The 21,382-nt window shown below is 42.8% G+C and overlaps 2 protein-coding genes across 5 annotated transcripts in view; both read left to right on the top strand.

The window, feature by feature from the left end:
- LOC115940510 (ATP-binding cassette sub-family A member 10-like) overlaps positions 1–21,382 on the top strand; it is a 587,693-nt gene that overhangs the window by 208,158 nt on the left and 358,153 nt on the right. The gene's annotated exons all lie outside the window — the stretch shown is intronic.
- MAP2K6 (mitogen-activated protein kinase kinase 6) overlaps positions 1–21,382 on the top strand; it is a 106,556-nt gene that overhangs the window by 56,659 nt on the left and 28,515 nt on the right. The window contains exons 1-3 of one of the 4 annotated variants that reach the window (XM_081804638.1): positions 14,690–14,834; positions 15,377–15,949; positions 17,603–17,669. Coding sequence is in view for 2 of the 4 variants with exons in the window: in XM_031026723.2 (XP_030882583.1) it covers positions 14,744–14,834; positions 17,603–17,669 (158 nt within the window). In the remaining 2 variants the exon portion in view is untranslated. Of the gene's footprint in view, positions 1–14,568; positions 14,835–15,376; positions 15,950–16,291; positions 16,433–17,602; positions 17,670–21,382 lie in introns of those variants that run through there. The other 3 variants (XM_081804637.1, XM_031026723.2, XM_006732060.3) reach the window with 3 other exon arrangements.

Below are 21,382 nucleotides of genomic sequence, written 5' to 3'. Positions count from 1 at the left end.
ACGCTTGGCTCTTTGCTCTTCCCCCGAAACAGGAGGATTTGGAGAGTTAGCCTGATATTCCCAGGTTGAATGTTTTCTTACTCGTTTACAAAATTTAAGAAACACAGAGTTTTGAAAAGATAGTCCAGCCATTCACGGGGTTTATATTCTCGAAAGCGAAGCACTCTAAAGAACTTAGTGTCATTTCCCAGGATTTTGCATTTCTCCTCCCTGCTCCTACATGCTCTTTCACTTTCGTTCCCCAGCACGTGAAACACCGTGGCAGCTCGTCCTGCTGCCTTCCCCCCGTCTGCGCCCCTCCTCTTTGTCATGGGACATTCCGTTCTTCCCACCAGCCCCAACCTGTTTGCAACTTGGCACACAGGGAGAACAGGACTCATTGCACAGCCTTACCCCCTGGGACGGTCCTAGTTTCAGCTTTTCAGAGAGCAAAGCTTTGGGCCCCACAGCTCTTGGATCTTGAGACAATTGGGAGAAGTAGTAATGCATTTAACTTCAGAGAACAGAGTCTTTGGCACAAAAGGAGGATGCGGCGTATTGTATGATGTCACTTACACAAAGTGTCAAGAATAGGAAAATGTACAGGGACAGAGTTTCGGCTGGTGGTTGCCGAGGACCAGAGGGAGGGATGATATTGGAGGAAAAGAGACCGGGATGGCTAATGGGTATGATGTTTCTTTTGTGTGTGACGAAAATGTTATGAAAATGGTGGTGGCGATGGTTTGCACAAGTCTGCAAGTGTGCTCGAAACCGTTGAATTGTACAATCTGAATAGACAGAATTGTGCGTGTGAATTGTATCCCAATAAAGCTGTTGTAATGAAATCTGGAGGGCAAAGGTAGTGTCATGGATCAGAGTTTTAGACTTTGGGCTTTGCAACTCTGGAGGTGAAGCATTCAAGCTCTTTGGTAGCAAACTCCCTGAATTTTCTAGAATGAAATGCATCCCATCCTCACATGTGTGACCTTTGAGACTCATGGATGGTTCTTGAGCTGAGAACCACATCTGACTCGTGTGTTTCCACATTTTAATGATGAGCAGCTCTGGAGTGGAGGAGGTTCTTAGAGGAAAGAAGGAAGTTTTAGATCACACCTACTTTAGCTTGACATAGTTGAGTTGCCTTTTGGAATTTTCCCTTATGTTTCTCATTAGCTACTTCCTCAGGAACTTATATACTGCAAGAGTATGTGGTAAAGTTTCATTTGAAACTACAGGAACTCCTTTGCTGACCTATTCTGGCTGTTTCTAATGTTTCTTGGCTCCGTGCTTCCGAGGACCCCATGGGAAATCTTGGCAGAACACCCTGTTTTACGTCAATACGGAGTGCCTCTCTCAACTTGCCTTTGCATTGAATTTTCTCTTTGTTGTCACTTTTTATGCCCTTCTTCCTTCTTGTCCTAAAGAGAGACCCTCCACTCCTTTCTCTGAGTCCAGGCTTCTTCACTGTGCCATCGATCCCACACTGTCTGCCAAGAGTTTTGCCCCATCATTTCTGTGTACTTCTCTGGCCTCTTTGTCCCTTTCCCCATTGGCTTCTTTTCTCAGCTAGACAGCTGCTCAAAATTCCCATCCTATTTAGAAAGCAGTAATAAACGCACAAAAACCCCAAACTCCAAAACTTTCCTTAGATCCTTATTTCTTCCTCAATATACTATGTGTTTTTTTTTTACCCCCACAGTTAACTTTTTTTTTTTTTTTTTTTTTGCAAAGTGTGTGTATTTTCCTGTTTTCATTGATGTGTCCTTTTGATGAAGAGATTGAGGTTACAAAGTTGGGAGTCCTGTGCTAGCATGAGGTCTAGGACATCTACCTAGAGCAGTTAGGGTTGGGAGAGAGAGATGAAGTTTCAGCTAGGTGGGAAGCGGATTTTCCAAATGGTTTTCCCAGGCATTGGCTAGAGACCCAACAATCCCAAGTGGATTCTAATTCTGGTTACGAGGCCAGATGCAATGAGAATATGCTTTGGTGTCAGGCCTCATTGGTTGGTAGGTTTATTTGTTAGGCACTGGAGGAAGGGGCAATTTCCTGGAGAAAAAGTATGATCTTTACCTTAGTAAGTAAACCAGGAGTTCTTTTTTTTTAAGATTTCATTTATTCATTTGAGAGAGAGAGAAACAGAGAGACAGCACAAGCAGGGGGAGAGGCAGAGGGAGAGGGAGAAGCAGACTCCCCACTGAGCTGGGAGCCCAGTGTGGGACTCGAGCCCAGGACCCTGGGATCATGACCTGAGCCCAAGGCAGACAGTTAACAATCTGAGCCACCCAGGCGCCCCAGGAGTTCTTCCTTCACAGAAAATGCCCCCACGATAGTCATTGGGAAATATTCGGTTTTGTGCATTTATTTTACTTTGAGTGTTAAGGCTTCTGACCTATAGTCAGATTTAAGGGTCCCTGTGACCTTGAGTGTTTAGTCCAGCCGGGACTGGTGAATCTTCTGGTAAAATGGGAGAAACATCAGGCTGAGATTACCGTCAGGATGAGCCCATCGAGGAGTCCATTAATGGACTAAGAGAGTCCCCCCTCCCCATTTTTTTGTATTGAAAAGGGAGTGTCACCCCACAGGCCAAGTGTCGCCAAGACAGCGTTTTGCAAACAGAAGCCACAGTGACCAGTTTCAAATAGTCACCTGACCATTACTGTCCTGCTGGAGTAATTCATGTCAGGTAGGAGATAGGCTTATCAATTTTATCAGAAGCCCCTTAGGGAAGGGGTGCTAGTTTACAAACATACCACAGAGCTATCACATAGTAGAAAACTTGATGACATCATGGATGAAACTGGTGGCGTGCTCCTCCAAATACCATTTAATGAGAACATCAGCTAGTTTTACTGATGGAATGTTTTCCATCTTAGAATCAGGGGAACGCAAGTCCGGAAAGGTTACAGTGGAATATCCTGGACAAAGTTCATGGCAATATAGCTTTTCAGTTGAGTCTTGATCTCCTGATAGATCTTAGGTCATGTCACAGTAATTCCTGGTAAACAGCTTTATAACCTGCGTTTGTTATCTCAAGATGGCTGGGCATAGGGGTAGAAAAGCTGCACGGAGGATTTAACCCAGAACTTTTACTTCCAGAGCCCAGATTTTATATATAGCTTGGACAGAGGTCAGCAATAATCCTTCTATGAGCTAGTGGAAATAGACCTGTGATGAGAAGTCATTGCAATCAAAGGACTGAATACTGTTATATTATATGTGAAAGCTGACTGCTCACGTCTGTAAAGCTCCATGTATCTGGGCAGGGCCCTTGAGATGGAGGAAGTAGTATTTATCCCATGTAGTTGTAGCGATCATTATGTTAAGAGTTTATGCGCGAGGCTGAGCACCGTGCCTTGCGTGTAATAACTTCTCAATAAGTATTAGTTGCTTTTATTATTCTCATGAGCAGCTACTTGTTAATAAGGACGCACCGGCCAAAAACAGCAGTAGCTTGACCTGACAATGTTCAGCGTCCATGTATCCAACACTTTGTTTGTATCCATTGGCACTATGTGTTGCTTAGCTTGTGTTATTCACCAAGGTAGATACTGATATTCCCATTTTAGTGTTGAGGCTTGGATGAATACCTTCTCAAGGTTTTACAGCCAATGAGCGCTATGCTGGGTCCCTTCCCACTTGGTCTCCTTTTTACAGGGTCATGTGGAGGTGTTTTCCAACGGAACCCTATATAACTTGGTTGGACAAGCACGTCCCCCAGTCCTTCTCACTGCTTTCCAATAATCAAGGCTTGTGAGAATTGCCATCAATAATATTCAATTGAAGTCAATCCAATAAGAATCTCTGGCTTAAAGTTTTATAAAATTAGTCTATCCAGGGATCATTTCAAATCATCTCCTCATAGTTTTGGTGAGCCATTGAAGCCAGCTTAGGGAAATTGCCTCGGTAACAGTGTGTATAAGACATCACAGAGTGTATGTATGTATGTATGTATGTATTTATGTATGTATTTATTTATTTTAATTTTTAAAGATTTTATTTATTTATTTGAGAGAGCGCATGCGAGCACAAGTAGGGGGGAGGGGCAGAGGGAGAGGGAGACAAGCAGACTCCCTGCTGAGCAGGGAGCCGGACACGGGAGGAGGGGGGGGCTTGATCCCAGGACCCTGTGATCATGACCTGAGCAGAAGGCAGACGCTCAACTGACTGAGCCACCCAGGCGCCCCCACAAAGCGTATTTAATTTACACTTTTGACTCACGTTTCTGATCACATAAGTAGGTGGAACATTCCCCTGCTGCAGTAAGGAATTTATATACTTTTTTTTTGGTGCTGAGTCTTGGAGATTAACTGATTTACATGTTTCAAGGTGACTGCCTGGAATGATTTCTAGACTTACTACCCAAGACTAGAGAACTCCATGGCTTTTGACAGCCTGACTTATAGCACTGCCTGAAGCAATACTTGTTAATTAAGGTGACAGTGGTTTATCCAGGAGTAAAAAAAGGGAGGGCCTAAGTCTTTCTATAGGACTGTGGGATTTTACCTCAGGGCCCCACAGGATCTGACATCTTTAGGATTGAAGTATGAGTAGATTTGCATAAAGAACTCTGCTTTGAAATTAAGTTGTTTGCTTTTGTACATTAGCATTCTTTTCTCGGAAAATCACATTTAAATGTTGTGGTTTTCTCGAAGTTATTGGTCTTTGTTTTTTAATCGCCTGTTAGGAACCTCGCATCTGGAGTGTCACCAGTGGGAGATGCGCTAAGCCACGAGAGTATGGGGCAGACCAAAGGCAGAGCCCACCACGGTCTTTGGCCAGGCTGTGGTTTGCAAAACATGACTCTCAAGAACCATCCAGCCTCCCTGGAAAGAAGGTGACTAGATACTGCAGAAACAACCATGGTGCAGAGGATTATACTGAGCTTTTTCAGGCTGGAGGATTGGAGTGTCAAGGTGAAGGATCCTGCCATAGTGTTTTGATACTGCTTTGGCCATGGTGTCTTTACCTTCTTGTTTCTTGTTGGCAGGGGGCATAAGGATTCCAGAATGTGCCACAGGCCTGGGGAAAGAGCTGCATTTCTTAGTTTTCCTCTGAGATGTCACTGAATTAGAAAGAACTGGAAGGAGGTCAGCATCTACTCCTTTTTTGTTCCAGCAAAGGGCATCCACCAAGGAGGAGGATGGCTCCATCTCCCCATACCCATTTCTTCTAGTTTGCATTTAACTTCTCAGTGTTGCTTGTTTTGCCCCCTTTTATCATCCGGTGAAGACCTTCTAGGTGTTTCTATCACTAGTGGCATTGTAGGATCACAGGATGCTTTGGAAGTTCAGTGACAGAAGCAGTTGAGAAGGAAATGAAAGGAGTGAAAATGAAGGGATAAAAGAAAGGAAAAAGGGAAAAGTGAGAAATATATTTGGTAGAGAGTGTGGCAGCATGGGTATGGTGGGAGAGACACTGGATAAGTTTTGAGAGATAATTTGATAAAATTCAGTATCCATTTCTTTCTCTTTTTAAAAAAAATATGTTATTTATTTATTTATTTATTTGAGAGAGAAATAGAGAGAGAGAGAGCACGAGCTCGAGTGTGAGCAGGGGGAGGGGCAGAGGGAGAGGAGAAAGAATCTTATGTAGATTCCATGCTCAGCACAGAGCCTGATGATCAGGACCTGAGCCAAACCAAGAGTCTGACACCCAGTCGACTGAGCCACCCAGGTGCCCCTCAGTGTCCATTTCTAATAATTCACTGTATCAGTTTCTTATAGCTGCTGTAACAAATTAGTGCAAACTTGGTTGCCTAAAACAATAAAAATCTATTCTGTCACACTTCTGAAGGCCAAAAGTCTGAAATCAAGATGTGGGCAGGGCAGGCTCCCTCCAGAGACTCTGGGAGAGAATCCTTTCCTTGCCTCATGTAGCTTCTGGGAGCTTCCACATTCCTCGGCACCCCTCAGCCTGTGCCTCCCGTACTCCAGGCTCTGCCTCCATTTTCTCTGGGTGAGTCTAACCTCCCCTTTCATCTTTGTTATAAGGGCACTTCTGATGGTGTGTAGGGCCCAGCTGGATAATCCAAGATAATCTCCTTATCTCAAGATCCTTAATTTAATCACATCTGCAAAATCGTTACTATGGTAACATTCACAGGTGCCAAGGATTAGGATATGGGCACATCTTGGGAACCATTATTAGCCTACGTCACTCACTAAAATGTGAATAGTTATATGCTTCTTCTACCAAACTGAATCTAAACCCAGCATAATTCTTTTAAGGTGGAAGGCTGGAAAGTTTTCTTTTTCTTGTTTTATGAAACTTTTAAGTTTTATTTTAAGAATGCTGCATACCCAATGTGGGGCTTGAACTCACAACCCTGAGATCAAGAGTCACGTGCTCCACCAGCTGAGCCAGCCAGGCTCCCCTGAAAGTCTTTTCTTAAAGTTAGGATCAAGTGAAGATGTCTGCAATGACTGTCATATTTAATTAAATTTTGAGATGGAAAGCCAATGAACTTACATAAGAGGTGTACGTATTAAAAAGGTATATGGGGCACCTGGGAGGCTCAGTTGGTTAAGTGTCTGACTCTTGATTTCGGCTCAGGTCATGATCTCAGGGTCCTGGGATCCAGCACTGCATCGGGCTCCCTGCTTAGCGGGGAGCCTGCTTCTCCCCCTCCCTCTGCCTGCCATTCCCCCTGCTTGTGCTCGCTGTCTGTCAAATAAATGAATAAAATCTTAAAAAAAATAAAAAACACAAATAAAACAACAACAGCAATAATAATATAAAAATGAACAAATATTTTGAATAGGCAGTTCGTAGAAAAATACAGGTATCAGTAGACATATAAAAATGCTGAGCTTTATTAAATATTTTAAAAATGTGACTAAAAACAATGAAGTACTCTTGTTTACTTATCAAATTGACAAAGATGAAAAATTTTGTTTGAATCTGATCAAGCTCTAACTTACAGAGGAGTGTGTGTATCAATAGGGGATATGATTGGCAGAATCCAGTGGGAAACTTTATAGAACAAATGACCAGATTTCTTTGACAAAACAATTTCATGCAGAGGGAGGGGCAGACAGTAAGAAATGGAGAGAGAGCTTATAGATGAAAAGAGGTACAAGAAACTTTATCAAGCAATCATAAAACATAGACCTAATTTTGATCCTGATTCAAACACATTGTAATTTAAAAATATTTGAGATATTTATGAGACCATTAGAATTTTGAACACTGAGTAGATATTAAGAAATTACTTATTTGTTTACATGTAATAATGCTGTTGTGGTTATGTTTTTTTTAAATAGTTAATTTCTGGGGCTGGGTGGCACAGTCAGTTGGGTGTCTGGCTCATGGTTTCAGCTCAGGTCATGATCTCAGGGTCGTTGTGGGGTTGAGCCCCACGTCAGGCTCTGCACTCAGCAGAGTATGCTTGAGATTCTCTGTCTCTTCCCCTTTGCTCTTTCCCCTCCCCCTGCTCATGCTCTCTCTCTCTCTCAAATAAATAAGTAAATAAAATCTTTTTTAAAAATAGTCAATTTCTTTTGAAGATATTTGTTAAAATATTTATGGATGATATGATTTGATGTCTGGGAGAGTGGGTGGCTATAGATGAAACAAAATTGGCCATGAGTTGATATTTGTTGAACCTGGGGAATGGGTTCATGTGGATTGATTATAACGGTCTTGTTTACTTTCTCATGTATTTAAGATGTTCCATCATAAAATATTATTAAAGACACAGACAAAAAATACTCGGACATGAATATGAATATGAGTCTGGTTTGGCCCTAGCTTTTTAGCCATCAAGCTAAGGAAGGAAACATGAAGAAAAACATTCACATCATCCACAGGCAAAGACTGATCGGTTATACAGGAGAAGCCAACTCTTCCAATTATTGATGACACACATTTTTTTTCTAAGAGTAAAAAAGGGCATTATGTAAGGTGATGAAACACATCCTTACAGAGAAGAATTTCAGAGGCCTCTTTTTAAGGTGTACCTTGCCTCATGGGTCAATGGCATCATGGTAGAATGTAGCTCAACAGGAGAAATGGGGTGAAATTGGGAGAGAGGCAGGATAGATTCTACACTGGTAACACTAAGAAGGGTTATATAGACGAAGAACTCTCCTCTGTATTTCTTTGCATCTCTTAGTCTTCATGCAGCTTGGTAGAATCCCAGTTACTCCTCTGTAGTTTTTCTTGGCTAGAAGGGAGGTGATCGCAGTGCTATTAAAAGTGTGACCTTGGACCAGGGGGGAAGAATAATCCACTTCTCCCAAGAAAAAAAATGCAACCCTCTTACTCACTATCCCTCTGTTGTAAGTATTAAGGGAGAGTTTTCTGTAATTCGTAGCTATTTAAGAAAATCTTTATATTTTGGAAAATTTCAAACAAATTCAAAGGTACATGGTACAATGAGCCACCATGTATCCATCACTCAATTTTGACAGCTACCAACTCATGGCTAATCTAATTTCATCTATATCTCCACCCCCCAAATCCCCTCCACCATATTCTTTTGAACAAACCCTACAATCCTATTATTTCCTTTGGAGACATTTCAGTATTTATCTCTAAAATGGGAGTGCTAATTTTATTTTATTTATTTATTTATTTATTTATTTATTTATTTATTTATTTATTTGAGAGAGAGAACGAGAGACAGAGAGCACGAGAGGGAAGAGGGTCAGAGGGAGAAGCAGACCCCCCGCTGAGCAGGGAGCCCGATGTGGGACTCGATCCCGGGACTCCAGGATCATGACCCGAGCCGAAGGCAGTCGCTTAATCAACTGAGCCACCCAGGCGCCCCTGGGAGTGCTAATTTTAAATCTAAACTAAAATTTAGTCCACCATTTTGAAAAGATCAAACACATCGCTAAATTTCTTAGCAACCTGTTGCCGTATTTTAAAGCGGTATTTGATTTAACACCCGTATGAGTACATTTCCTTTCAATAAAGACTCATGAATGAAGCAGCACAGAAATGAGGAAGATGAGCGCAGACAGTGGGGATTCCCCACCTAACCACTGCCCGCCTCCTACCTTCACTCTGGGCCCCGACCACAAATAAAGGGCATTGGCTGTGATTTGCTTTTAGGTTCTTTCAAGAACACATAGTCAGCATCAAATTGTTAATATGACAAAACAGAGTTCAGCTCAACTCGGTCTAAAAAAAAAAAAAAAAGAGCTTCAATCCCATAAGGCTGTAAGAGTCTTCGGAGTGCTTTCATTCTTCGAAAATAGGACCATTTCTGGGTGAGTTGATGGTGCTGCCCTGAACAGGCTGGCTGATTCCCCTTTGACACGTCCAGCAATTCTTTGTGTCTTTCACTGATTCTTCATTCACGTCTCCTTCTGTCAAAATGTTCTTGCTTTGACTGCCTTCCATTCTTTTGCTCTTGTTGTTTTCCTGCCTCTCATTCAACTCTCTACTTCTGTTTGTCACCAGATCTGCATATTCCTGCCCCCCCCACCCGCCAAGCTCCATTCATCTGCCTGAAATCTGTTCCCCCCCACATCTTGTATTTAACACGTCTGCTTTGGAACTCCTGTTCTGCCTTCTCCCCACCACCCACCCCACTGGGCCTGACTTTCCTCTTTCACTTAATTTCATGTAGATGTGGAAAAGCTAAATTACTACTACTATTACTGCGACCACCACTATTATGATTACGACTATTACTGCTTATCTTCTGATCTTCTGCACCTCTAATCCAGTAAATTACCAGAGCCTAGGGGTTTTGCCTCCATAAAGTTTAAGCAGCGTATTTATCAGTCAGATGGCTGTGATCACTGCCTCTTACTTCTTGGGTGTAGCACTTGTCCCGTGCATGGGTGGGACATGGGGGATGGCCTTGAAGAGCAAGCCATGGGTGAGCAGATGGGTTGGGTCAATTGGTTTAGGAAGGGAGCCATTAAAGGTATGTTCAGACTACTGTAACCATACAGATGAGGAACATTTATTCTGCGTGTTTTTATGGAAGGCTCCCTGAAGGAGAACATGCTTGAGCTGTGTTAAAGTTGACCAGTAGAGATGCTGATGGCAGCATTCTAGGGAAAACACGAGCAAAGACCTGGAAGCTTAAAATGCCAAGGTGTGTAATATGGGTGTGTGTGTGTTTACCACACTTTCAGAATATTCTGCAGATATTAGATTCATCTTGTTACATGATTTTTTTGAAATGTGGACGACATGACCTCCTCAACTGAACAACACAGAGAACTCCTTTTCTTAAATCTGAAATTATATAAAAAACTAATGATGTATGGTGACTAACATAACATAATAAAATAAAATAAAAAAACAAAAAAAATAGATTATTATGAAATTATTTAAAAATTTAAAGCTTTGGTCTTTTTTTTTTTTTAAAGATTTATTTATTTATTTGAGAGAGCGAGAATGAGAGAGAGAGAGAGAGTACATGAGTGGGGGAGGGTCAGAGGGAGAAGCAGGCTTCTCGCTGAGCAGGGAGCCCGATGCGGGACTCGATCCCGGGACTCTGGGATCATGACCTGAGCCGAAGGCAGTCGCTTAACTAACTGAGCCACCCAGGCGCCCTAAAGCTTTGGTCTTTCCGTCGTTGGCTCTCATCTATGCTTTCAGCTTTCTCTCTACTACCATCCTTCACTTTGTCTAAAGTAGACAACTCGCAGTTTCTTTGAATAGACCACAATGCCTTCTCACCACCACTGGGAGCTCATCCTTATTCTGCTTAGAATCTCACTGTTTCATTTCCATGTTCTGGTTGTCAAAATCCTACCCATTATTTAAAAAAAAATGTATAATGGAAACATTTAAATATGGAAAAAGAAGACCTAAGAGTCTAATCAATCCTCATGTACCCTTAAATCCTACCAGTGATCAAAGGACCACCTAAAATACTTCCCCTATGAGATCATTTTCCTTTTTCATTTCCCTCTTCTGCTTTGAACCTCCTGTGTATTCATGATGCGGTATTTGTAGTGTATATCACATCTACTCTGATATTACAGGAACTGGTTTTTCTTATCCCCTGACCCTTTCAAAGCAGAATTTGTAGCTTGATGACCTTTTTGCTCCTTGCAGCGTCTACTTTGGTGAATTATTAACAGTTTCAGCTCAAAGATAGAGATAGCCATGTGAGGAGCCTCATTTGGAATTTCTTCCTAGCCACAAAGAACTGATTGGTGGTGGTGGTGGTGGGGGGAAGTACCAGGAACTGGGCGGAAAGTGACCTTGTCATCATAGAGAAAGAAGTGGTGAAAAAGGAGACACGTTACTTTACCTGCACACATATGTTTATAGGAGTTTTATTCATAGTTGCCAAAACTTGGAAGCAACAAGATGCCTGTCAGTAGATGAACGGATTAATGAACTGTGGCACATTCAGACAATGGAATATTATTCAGTGCTAAAAAGAAATTTGCTATTAAGCTGTGAAAAGACATGGAAGAACCTTAAAGGAATGTCACTATGTGAAAGAAGCCAGTTGGTATGATTCCAATTATATGATGTTCTGGAAAAGGCAAAAGTGTGGAGATGGTAAAAAGATATCAGTGGTTGCTAGGGGTTGGGGAGAGGGAAGGATGAATAGGCAGAGCACAGAGGGGTTTTAGGACAGTGCAAATGCTCCGTGTGAGGCTAAAATGATATCCAGACATGTCTGTATATATTATATATGTCAGTATACATTTGTCCAAACCCATAGAATGTACAATACCAGGAGTGAAGCCCATTGTAAATTATGGGCTTTGGGGGTGATAATGATGCATCAGTATCATCAATTGTAACAAACGCACCACTCTGCTGGGGGATGTTGATAATGGGGAGACTATGCATGTGTGGGGGCCGGGGGTATAGGGGAAATCTCTGTACCTTCCCTTCAGTTTTGCTGTGAACTGAAAACTGCTCTCAAAAAAGAAGTCCTTCATAAAGAAAGATATGATTCGGAGGCCTCACTCCCAGAGATCCTGAGTCTGGGGAGCTGAAATCGTTCCCATGGTCAGTGGGAACCAAGAGAATATGGCTCCAAATCGATGAGATGTTTGAGAAATGTAATTTTAACATTAATAACATAAGAGAGGAAGAAGAGAGGAGGACATCTGAAGAAATAAGTTGCCCAGGGCGCCTGGGTGGCTCAGTCGTTAAGCGTCTGCCTTCGGCTCAGGTCATGATCCCAGGGTCCTGGGATCGAGTCCCGCATCGGGCTCCCTGCTCCGCGGGAAGCCTGCTTCTCCTCCCATTCCCCCTGCTTGTGTTCCCTCTCTCGCTGTGTCTCTCTCTGTCAAATAAATAAATAATAAAATCTTTAAAAAAAAAAAAAAAGAAAAGAAATAAGTTGCCCATACAGGGAACATTCTGTTTAGCTCATATTTTAAAAAATGGAAGCACAAACATGGAAGGGAGAAACTAGTACGTATTGAGCACCTGTTATATGTGGGACCCTCCTAGATGTCTTCACACATATTGTGCAAGCTGAGCCTCTCAATGACCCGAGTCTCTCATCTCCCATTAGCAGGTGCAGAAACTGGGTTTAAGAAACATTTTCAAGCTCACCATGTTAGTAAGGGGCACAGCTAGGATTTAAAATGAGGTCTAGGGATGCCTGGGTGGCTCAGTCAGTTGGGTGGCTGCCTTTGGCTCAGGTCATGATCCCAGGGTCTTGGGATCGAGTCCCGCATCGGGCTCCCTGCTTAACGGGGAGTCAGCTTCCTTTTATTTATTTGTCAGAGAGAGCACAGGCAGGGGAAGTGGCAGGTAGAGGGAGAAGCAGGCTCCCCGCTGAGCAGGGAGCCCGACGTGGGACTCAGTCCCGGGATCCTAGGATCATGACCTGAGCCGAAGGCAGATGCTTAACCAACTGAGCCACCCAGGTGCCCCAGTGTTTTTGTATTCTTTAGGTAAATACCCAGTAGTGCAACTACTGGATGGTAGGGTAGTTCTATTTTTAGGTTTTTGAGGAACCTTCAATCTGTCTTCCAGATTGGCTGCACCTTTCTGCACCCCCACCAACAGAGGCAGAGTGGACCTTTTAAACTAAAATGTCAGAGGCTCAGTAAAGTGCATTGAGTTCACAATCTATGTGAGATGCTGGAATGTGTAAGCTGGAGGTGTGGACCATGACCCGGAGGGAGTGCTCGGGAAGGTCTGGGAGGGTTCTGCGGGGGCGTGTGATAGAAGAGCTAGAAATGGAAGTTTGGGTTCCTGTCTGCAAGAGGGCTAGAACCTTCTAGGCAGAAGCAACACAAAGATAAAGGCAAGGTCCCAGGAAATCCATCTCCCTCCTTGAAATCAAAACCACCGCCCGTTTTAACCTGAGCTGGTCAGCTTTCTTTCTCTAAATGTTATGTCATTCTGCAGAACGTTGGCATGCTCACTGGAGTCTCAGTGGTGGGTGAGATCCAGTGGTTGCGGGGGGTGGACGGAAGCACCTGTGTCCTCTCGCTCTGGCGAAGCCAGCTTTCTCCCTGCACTCCTTCCCCTCGGCCCTGCTCCCTTAGTTGCTTTGCATCTGATCGTCGCAGTTTAATAACATCTAATGACACTCCTCTCCTGATTTCGGTGCTGGCTACCCCTGGGACTTAAGTCTAGATGCAAGTATTAAGGAGAGGGCAGCCAGGTTGCCGGTGACTTGGCTGGAAATCCCATTCACATTGGGGAACAGATTTGGAAATTAAATTTGGCCCTGGAAGCAATGTCATCCTTTTGTAAAGCTGCAGCAATAATCATAAACCCTCATTGTCACTCTCCCCCCCCACCCGACCTCCCAGCCAAGCTGACAAATAGTTAGTCGTCAGCATATCCTCATGATGCCACCTTCTGTTCACCCTGTGGGATTCTCTGGCTGTTTGGGTTGGCACCGGACCACCATCTTTTCTGTTTTATGTAATAAGGCACATGAGAGAAGCTCTTTGTGCCCAGCCTGTCTGCGTGGGTACTGGGCAAGAGGTCTTGTGTACCCCATCATTTTCGGGACGGTCAAAGCTAGCGAACACTTCTGCGGCCTGGGAAATGTTTGCTAACTCTTGGCAAGGTTTTTGTTTTCTGGTGCCATTTTTGCTCCCGGCCAGGATTATAATGACCCAGCTTTGGTTTAAGATGAATTTTTGCAAATATATGTGTGCGGTGGGGCTACATTTTCAGAGAAAACAAGCACGGTGTGGCACGGGGCTGATGTAATACAGCGCTGCAAATGCTCAAGCCCACGAGGCTTACCCTCTGCAGATTGTACCAACAAGAGGGCCAAGCTTGTCGAGGTCCGTAGGAGCACACGGGCCTTCTCTCCTTCTGAGAAGGTTGTTAACTAGCGTGGGACCCAACACAGAGCCTGTTTTCTGATCTATTTTTTCGTGTTTGCTTTAGACTATCAGGGGAAATGGCCATTTCACATCCTTGGGCACAGTGTTGTATTATTTACATTGCTTCCCCCGCTTACTTTTTTTTTTTTAACGTGGTGTTAAATGTTAGCGTCAGGTGTTGGCAGGCTTGCCCGGGAAACAGATTGCTTTGAAATAAACACAGCTGGAAACTGACCACATATTGTTTTTCTTTCTCCTAAGAAATGAAAGAGGCATTTATAGAAAGGCTGGAAAAGGCAGTACAGTCCAGGATTACTTTATAGATGTATTTTTTCCCACGTCTAGTTAGCAGTGCATGTCACGCCTCGGTGTCCAAATGGACCCACTTTCCTTCTTTCTTTGTGAAGTTGCGGTTTGCTGGGAACAATAAACTCCGAGAGGTTTGCTGCAATCCGCCCTTGAGAGGGTGGAGTCTATTCAGGGCTGTTTCTCTCTGCTGAAGTGTGGTCTTCAGAGCTGAGCGAAGAATGCCTTGTGTGTGCTGTTCTGCGAGCCTTGCTTGCAGCCTTGAAAACCTCGTCAGAGTCACCCCTGGCCTCCTCTTTCAGGGATGGGCAAGTAAGTGAGTTATGGAATTTTGGTGCATGTGTCTGTGATTTTTGTCCAATTTGATGCACTGTTGAAAATGAAGGCAGGGTGTATTCTCACTGTGTCATTCAACCAGGTTTTGTGTCTCCTGCAAGTATTTTTCTTGTTGCTGTCAGAAAAGAAGTAGGAGCCTTCTTTTCTCACACCTTGAAGACTTTATTTTTGTTTTGGTCATTTATTCCTTTAGCCTCTGTGCCAAGAGCTTCTCTGTCTCTCTCTTTTACTGTTTCTTTGCAGAGACGTTTTAAAGATTTGTGGAGTTACAGTATAATCATGAATTGCTAATAGTCAATTGCTATGGTAGAATAATTCATTGCTGTGTTTTGCAAAGGCAGTTTCCCCCCACAAATAGCTATCTCTCTGGACATCTCTCTTGTAAGAGCTGAGTTAGAAATGAAGAAGAGGGAGGTGTAGGAATTTCAGAGTAACTTTTACTTTTGGTTTGCTTACATGGCAACGGGGGAGACTTTTTCAGAGGCAAAATATGTTTTACTTTTATTTTGTTTTAACAGAGGGGAAGACAGGGTTGTATCTGCTGGGATTATCTGAACTACCTGCTACCTGTGTTGGAGTAGAGATGTAGTCATCTGGACAAATGGAATTTGTCATGCATTCCTCACGACAGTATTTAAAATAGCATCCTCCAGCTCTTTGACTGAGGTGCATGGAGAGGAATTGTTGGAATTGGGCCATGCATCTATTGGGATTTTCACCATCAGATCCAGCCCTTAGCATTGTTCCTGGTACATAGCACAGCTCTCTCTATTACCTACCATATGTATGGACAAGGCTTTCTGTATTGTGTAACTGACTAACTTAGTAACATGTGCTAAGTGGGGCCATCTGAACTCCGGCAGGAGGAAAGTAATAGTGAGTTTTGAATCTTATAAAACACATAGATGAGCCCAAAGGAAGAGAGCATTGAGAAGACCTGTGACAATGAAGGTGGACCTGAAAGGCTGTCTCTGCGTTGGCTACTGCCAAGCATATTTCTCCTTGGCTTTATACAACTTGGCAGAATTGATCCTGATTTTGGATTTTGAAGGGATAGAACAAGAGTGGATTACACATTATCTTGGACTGAGGTAATCTGACCAGTTCTGCTCATGCATTTCTTAAATGACTTATTTTTTAATGAGACTGTACAGATTCTTTCTCTAAATGGTTATAATTAACAGCTACTTAAGATAGGTCTGTGCTCTTTCATATGTGATACCCCATGGCTCTCCTCTCCAGTCCAATGAGGTCGGCATGAGTATTATTTCCCCATTTTACACTTGAGGATACCGAGAGTCAGGTGAAAAGTGACTCTGGAGGTCGCTTGGTGAGTGAAAGTACCAGAAATAAGCTGGTTTTTTAAAAGCTCATAATCACATGCTCCCCATGCCCTCCTCTCTCTGATCATCCCTGAACTCCTTCCATTGTAGAACAGAGGAATAAGTTCCAGGCTGGGTGTTGGAGACCTGGATTCTGATTCTGACTGGGTCGTTGCTGGTTCTATGATGTTGAGCAATTACGGAAATCTTTGGATGTCATTTTCCTGCAAGGAGGTTATATTCTTTGATGTCGTAAGTCTCTTGGCATCTTGAGAGTCTCTAACCCAGGCCTTGTCCAGGGCTGGTATCAATGCTGTAATGCACCCCAGTGATATAGAGCAGAGGGGAGGAAAAAAAAAGGAGAACCCTCGGCATTCTACCCAGCTCTGCTTTGGTTTCCCCTGCCAAGCATGAAGAGACCCAGGATCTCCTTAGGTGAGGAAAATCCTGGGCTCTTAAGAGACTACTACTCACAATCCTGAGCTGGCATTTCTCAGTCTGTTCTTTTTTTATTTTTCCCCTTGAGAGAGGGGGAGGGTCGGGGAGAGGAAGAGAGAGAATCTCAAGCAGATTCCACGCCCAGTGTGGAGCCCGATGAGGGGCTCGATCATACGACCCCTGAGCTGAAATCAAGAGTTGGACGCTTAACTGACCGAGCCACCTGGGCGCACCATCAGTCTATTCGTTTTTATTCGTCAGCAAAATTATTTGAGCCAAACTCTCTGTGGTTTCAGTCCAAGGATGAACACATGGGTTACATTCCTACCTGGTCTCCAAAGAAGCGATAACCTCCTTGCATGAGCCTATCTGTTACCTTATTCCTTTTTGGAACAGGGTAAACGTAAATAAATATCACTCTCTCCCTCTTTTAGGTGTTTCCATTTATGACAGGTGGTTGACAAATGGTCAGGGCAGAAGAGTGGGAAGGTATTGTTTATTCTCCCTCCATAGTTAAATCTATCAGTTGTTTACAGATCAAATGAGAAAGTTGTAAGATATTGCGATAGAGGTGATTATATTGGACTGACATTAAAAAGGAAAAAATCTATAGCCAATACCATCTACCATTACCATTCTCACGTACAAGAAATAACAAAGAAGTTGGAACGACCACCTCTTGGCAGGGAGGAAAGGGCAGCTCTCCTGGGTAAAGAGAGTGTTAGCATTCTTATACTGATCTTTTCATCCTTAAGTGGCAAAGAACCTCATCCATGAGCACAGTCTGTATTTGGGAAGCTGTGCCCTGCTTGGTGCTTGGGTGCTCAGCACTCACAGACTTCCTGGGTGGGAAACGGGGTTCTGCATGAGGAGATGAGAGCTACATGTTCCCAGGCTAGCCCTTTGCTTCTGCTGCAGGGTCTCTGTTCCCACTCTCCTGCTGTGATTTCGACCTTAACTTTATCCTTGTGTCTCTCCCCATAGGCAGGAAGCGAAACCCTGGCCTTAAAATTCCAAAAGAAGCATTTGAACAACCTCAGCCCAGTTCCACGTAAGTTGGCAAGATCATCGTCTTAATCCAAACACTTCACTTTACAGATTTCTAGGGAATGGGGGTTCATTTTTGGACGGATGAGCAATGCCTTGACTATGGAAATCACTGTTAGAAAGAAGAGCCCTTTAGAGGGAGGAGCCATGTGCTCGCTGTTCTGAGACCTGAAATAATCAGTCAGTCTATATCGTGCTTTGAACTCAGGGTAGCTTTGAACTCAGCCTCTCATGTTACTGGTTGGCATAAAATTGAGTGTCACAAGTGCGTTTGGCAGATGGGGTCCTATGAAGTTCAGAAAGGTCCCTGGACCTGGATTTTTTGCCTTTTCCATATAGACTTGAGCAAATAAGCAAATCCCTGGGAGAGCCACTACTATAAAGCTTGAGTAGAGATGGAAAGACGGTATTTGATAAGGACTCAGCATCCTGACACCTAAATCCTATCCCATATAAATAGAAGGCAAAATGAGGTAAAGGAACCTTTTTTTTTTTTTTTAATTAGCAGAGGCTTTGGCCCAAATCCCTAAGTGAGCTCAAGTCCTGGTGAAGCAGGATACCTTCTCCTTTAGCCTTCCTCTTATTTCTTTTTCTCTCCGTGGGATGGTGAGAGTACCTCCTGTCCAGTTGTAGATATGACCACCTTACAAAGCATCTGCTTGGGAGGAATGGAAATTGCAAGGAAAAAGATCACAACAGAAGTTCTAGAGAGGCAGAGCAAGTATAGGGAAAGGCCATCCCAATGGAAGCTTGAGTTTTCAAGGCCGTTGGTCATCTCGACAAGTGCCTCTCTTTCTAAAGGTTTTTGACCTTAACCACGATCCATCCTATCAGGAAGGGCACCTCCTGGTGTTGGAAAGTGCTAGTAAAAATGATCACGTCTACTGTAAGACTTTGTTGAGGCCATTGGCCATTCCCTGCAGTGGTATGAACAAACGTTCCACTCAAGAACCTTCAAGTACAGAGCGGTAAGTACACTCTTCTGGGTTCTGCTCTGTAGCTCGAGGGCCAACCTCACCTTAGACTGGTCCTTTCCTGAGGCTCTGTAGCAGGAGGTTCTTTCCATATCTGCTATCGAGATTGGTGTTTTTGGTCCTTTTGGTGTTTTTTTTTTTTCCTGTGGACCTATGACCTGTGTAATTTATAACGTCTCCTCTCTGATTGGTTTCTCAAGAGTTTAGACTCAAATATATTACTTCCCTGTACTATCTGTATGGGACTCTGTGTGATATACTTTTAAAACTTTTCAACTTGAAATTATTGTAGATTCACAGGAGAGGACAAAGAAATGCACAGGAAAGTCCCATGTACCCTTCCCCTAGTTTGTGTCCTCCCCTCCATGTTCATATCTTAACACAACTGCCACCCAATGTCAAAACAAAGTGGCATTGGTGCAAACCATAGAACTTATTCAAATCTCACCATAATTGTAAGTCCTCGTTGTGTGTGTGTGTGTGTGTGTGTGTGTGTGTGTGTGTAGCTCTATGCAGTTTTATCACGTGTAACCTTATGGAACCACTACCATAATCAAGGTATTCAATTGTATCAATACCACAAGACTCTTTGGTGTTACTCCCTTATAGTCACGCCCACCTCTAACCCCCAGCCCTAATCTCTGGCAACCAGTCATCTGTTCCCCATTTCCATTTTGTTGTCTCATGGTTGCTACATATACCAAATCACGCGTCTCCTGTTTGAGATTGGCTTTTCCTTGCAGCATAGTTTCCTCAAGGTTCGTTCAAGTTGTTGCATGTATCAGTAGTTCTTTCCTTGTTATTGCTGAATCCATTCCATGGTATGGATATACCACAGTTTGTTGAACCCTCTAGCCTTTGAAGGAGATATGGGTAGTTTCCAGTTTTGGAAAACTGGGGTTATTGTGACAAAAGTAAGTTTCTGCATGAAAATAAGTCTTCATTTCCCTGGAGCATATGTCCAGTAGTGCAATTGCTGGGCCATTCGGTAATTCCGTTTTTGAAATAACTTCCAAGGTATTTTCCAGAGTGGTTGTACCATTTTACATTCTTATTAGCCATTTGCGATGATCCAGTTTCTCTGCATCCCTGCCAACATTAACGCTATTTTCCATTTTAGTCATTCTTTTTTTAAAAAATATTTATTTATTTTTGCGTGAGAGAGAGAAAGTGCAAGTTGCGGGGAGGGGCAGAGGGAGAGGGAGAGAGAGAGAATCTTGAGCAGACTCCCCGCTGAGCGTGGAGCCTGACACTGGGCTCGATCTCACAACCCTGAGATCATGACCTGAGCTGAAGTTAAGAGTTGGACACTTAACTGACTAAGCCACCCAGGAGCCCCATTAGCCATTCTGATAGATGTATAATGTTGTATCATTGTAGTTCTCATTTTTATTTTTCTCATGATGATGCTGAGTATTTTTAGGTGTTTATTTTCTATCTGTATATCTTTGGTGGTGAAATGTCTGTGCACGTCTTTGCCTCCTTCTTAATTAGATTACTTTTTTAATGTTGAGTTTTGAGAGTTCTTTTCTATATTCTAGACACAAGGAGTTTGTCAGATATGTGATTTAAAAACATTTTCTCTCAGTCTATAATTTGTCTCTTCATCCTTTTATTTTGATGAAATCCCATCTAGCAATTTTTCCTCTTACGGGTTATGCTTTTGGTGACAATTTTAAGAACCCATTGCTTCACACTTTGTTCTGTTTTTCAAAATAATTTGGCTATTTTAGGGCTTTTCCCTTTCCATATTAGTTTTAGAATCAGTGTGTCTATGTCTATAAATGAATTTGCTGAGATTTTGGTAGGAATTACGTGTAACCTTTAGATCAGTTTGGGGAGAGTTGACGTCTTGACTACAATGAGTCTCCTAATCCATGAACCTGGTAGATTTCTGCAAGTCTTTAGATTTTCTTTGATGTCTTTCATCAGTATTTTACAGTATTTATCATACGGACTCTTTACAGTAGGGCTTGTTAAGATTTATACCTAAGTATTTCATTTTGTGGGGAGCAACTATAAATGATACTCCATTTTAAATTTTGGTTTCCACCTGTTGAGGGTCAGTGTATAGGAATGCAGTAGATTTTTCTCTGTTGCTCTTGTATCCTGGGACCATACTGAATTCACTTAGTAGTTCTAGGAGCATTTTTGTAGATTCTTTGTGTGTGTGTTTGTAGATTCTTTATAGAGTTTCTATGTCTACAATCATGCCACTTGCAAATAGAGAGTTTTCTTTCTTCCTTTCCAAATTGTATTTTTAAAAACTTTCATTATTTTTTTGCTTTATTTCAGTGGCAAGAATGTCCAGTACTATGTCAGATAAGATTGGTGAGAGTAAGCAACCTTGCTTTGTTGTTAGAGGGAAAGTGTTCAATCTTTACCATTAAGCATGATGTTAGGTTTTTGTAGATTGAGGCTTGAAAAAGTTCCTCTCTAGTTGTGGGGTACCGAGGGTTTTTATTGTTAATGTGTGTTGAATTTTGTTAAGTGCTTTTTTGTGCCTCACTTGACACATCATAGGTTTTTCTTCTTTGTACTGTTGATATGGATTACATTGTGATTGATTTTTTTTTATTTTATTATTTTATTTTATTTATTTGACAGAGAGAGAGAGATAGCGAGAGCAGGAACACAAGCAGGGGGAGTGGGAGAGGGAGAAGCAGGCTTCCCGCCGAGCAGGGACCCCGATGTGGGACTCGATCCCGGGACTCCGGGATCATGACCTGAGCCGAAGGCAGAC

Source organism: Leptonychotes weddellii, chromosome 15 (assembly GCF_054177405.1).
Source record: "Leptonychotes weddellii isolate Sample4059 chromosome 15, ASM5417740v2, whole genome shotgun sequence".
NCBI classification, from domain to species: domain Eukaryota; kingdom Metazoa; phylum Chordata; class Mammalia; order Carnivora; family Phocidae; genus Leptonychotes; species Leptonychotes weddellii.
Note: the sequence above shows the minus strand (reverse complement) of the source record. Positions and strands in the feature narration are given on the sequence as shown.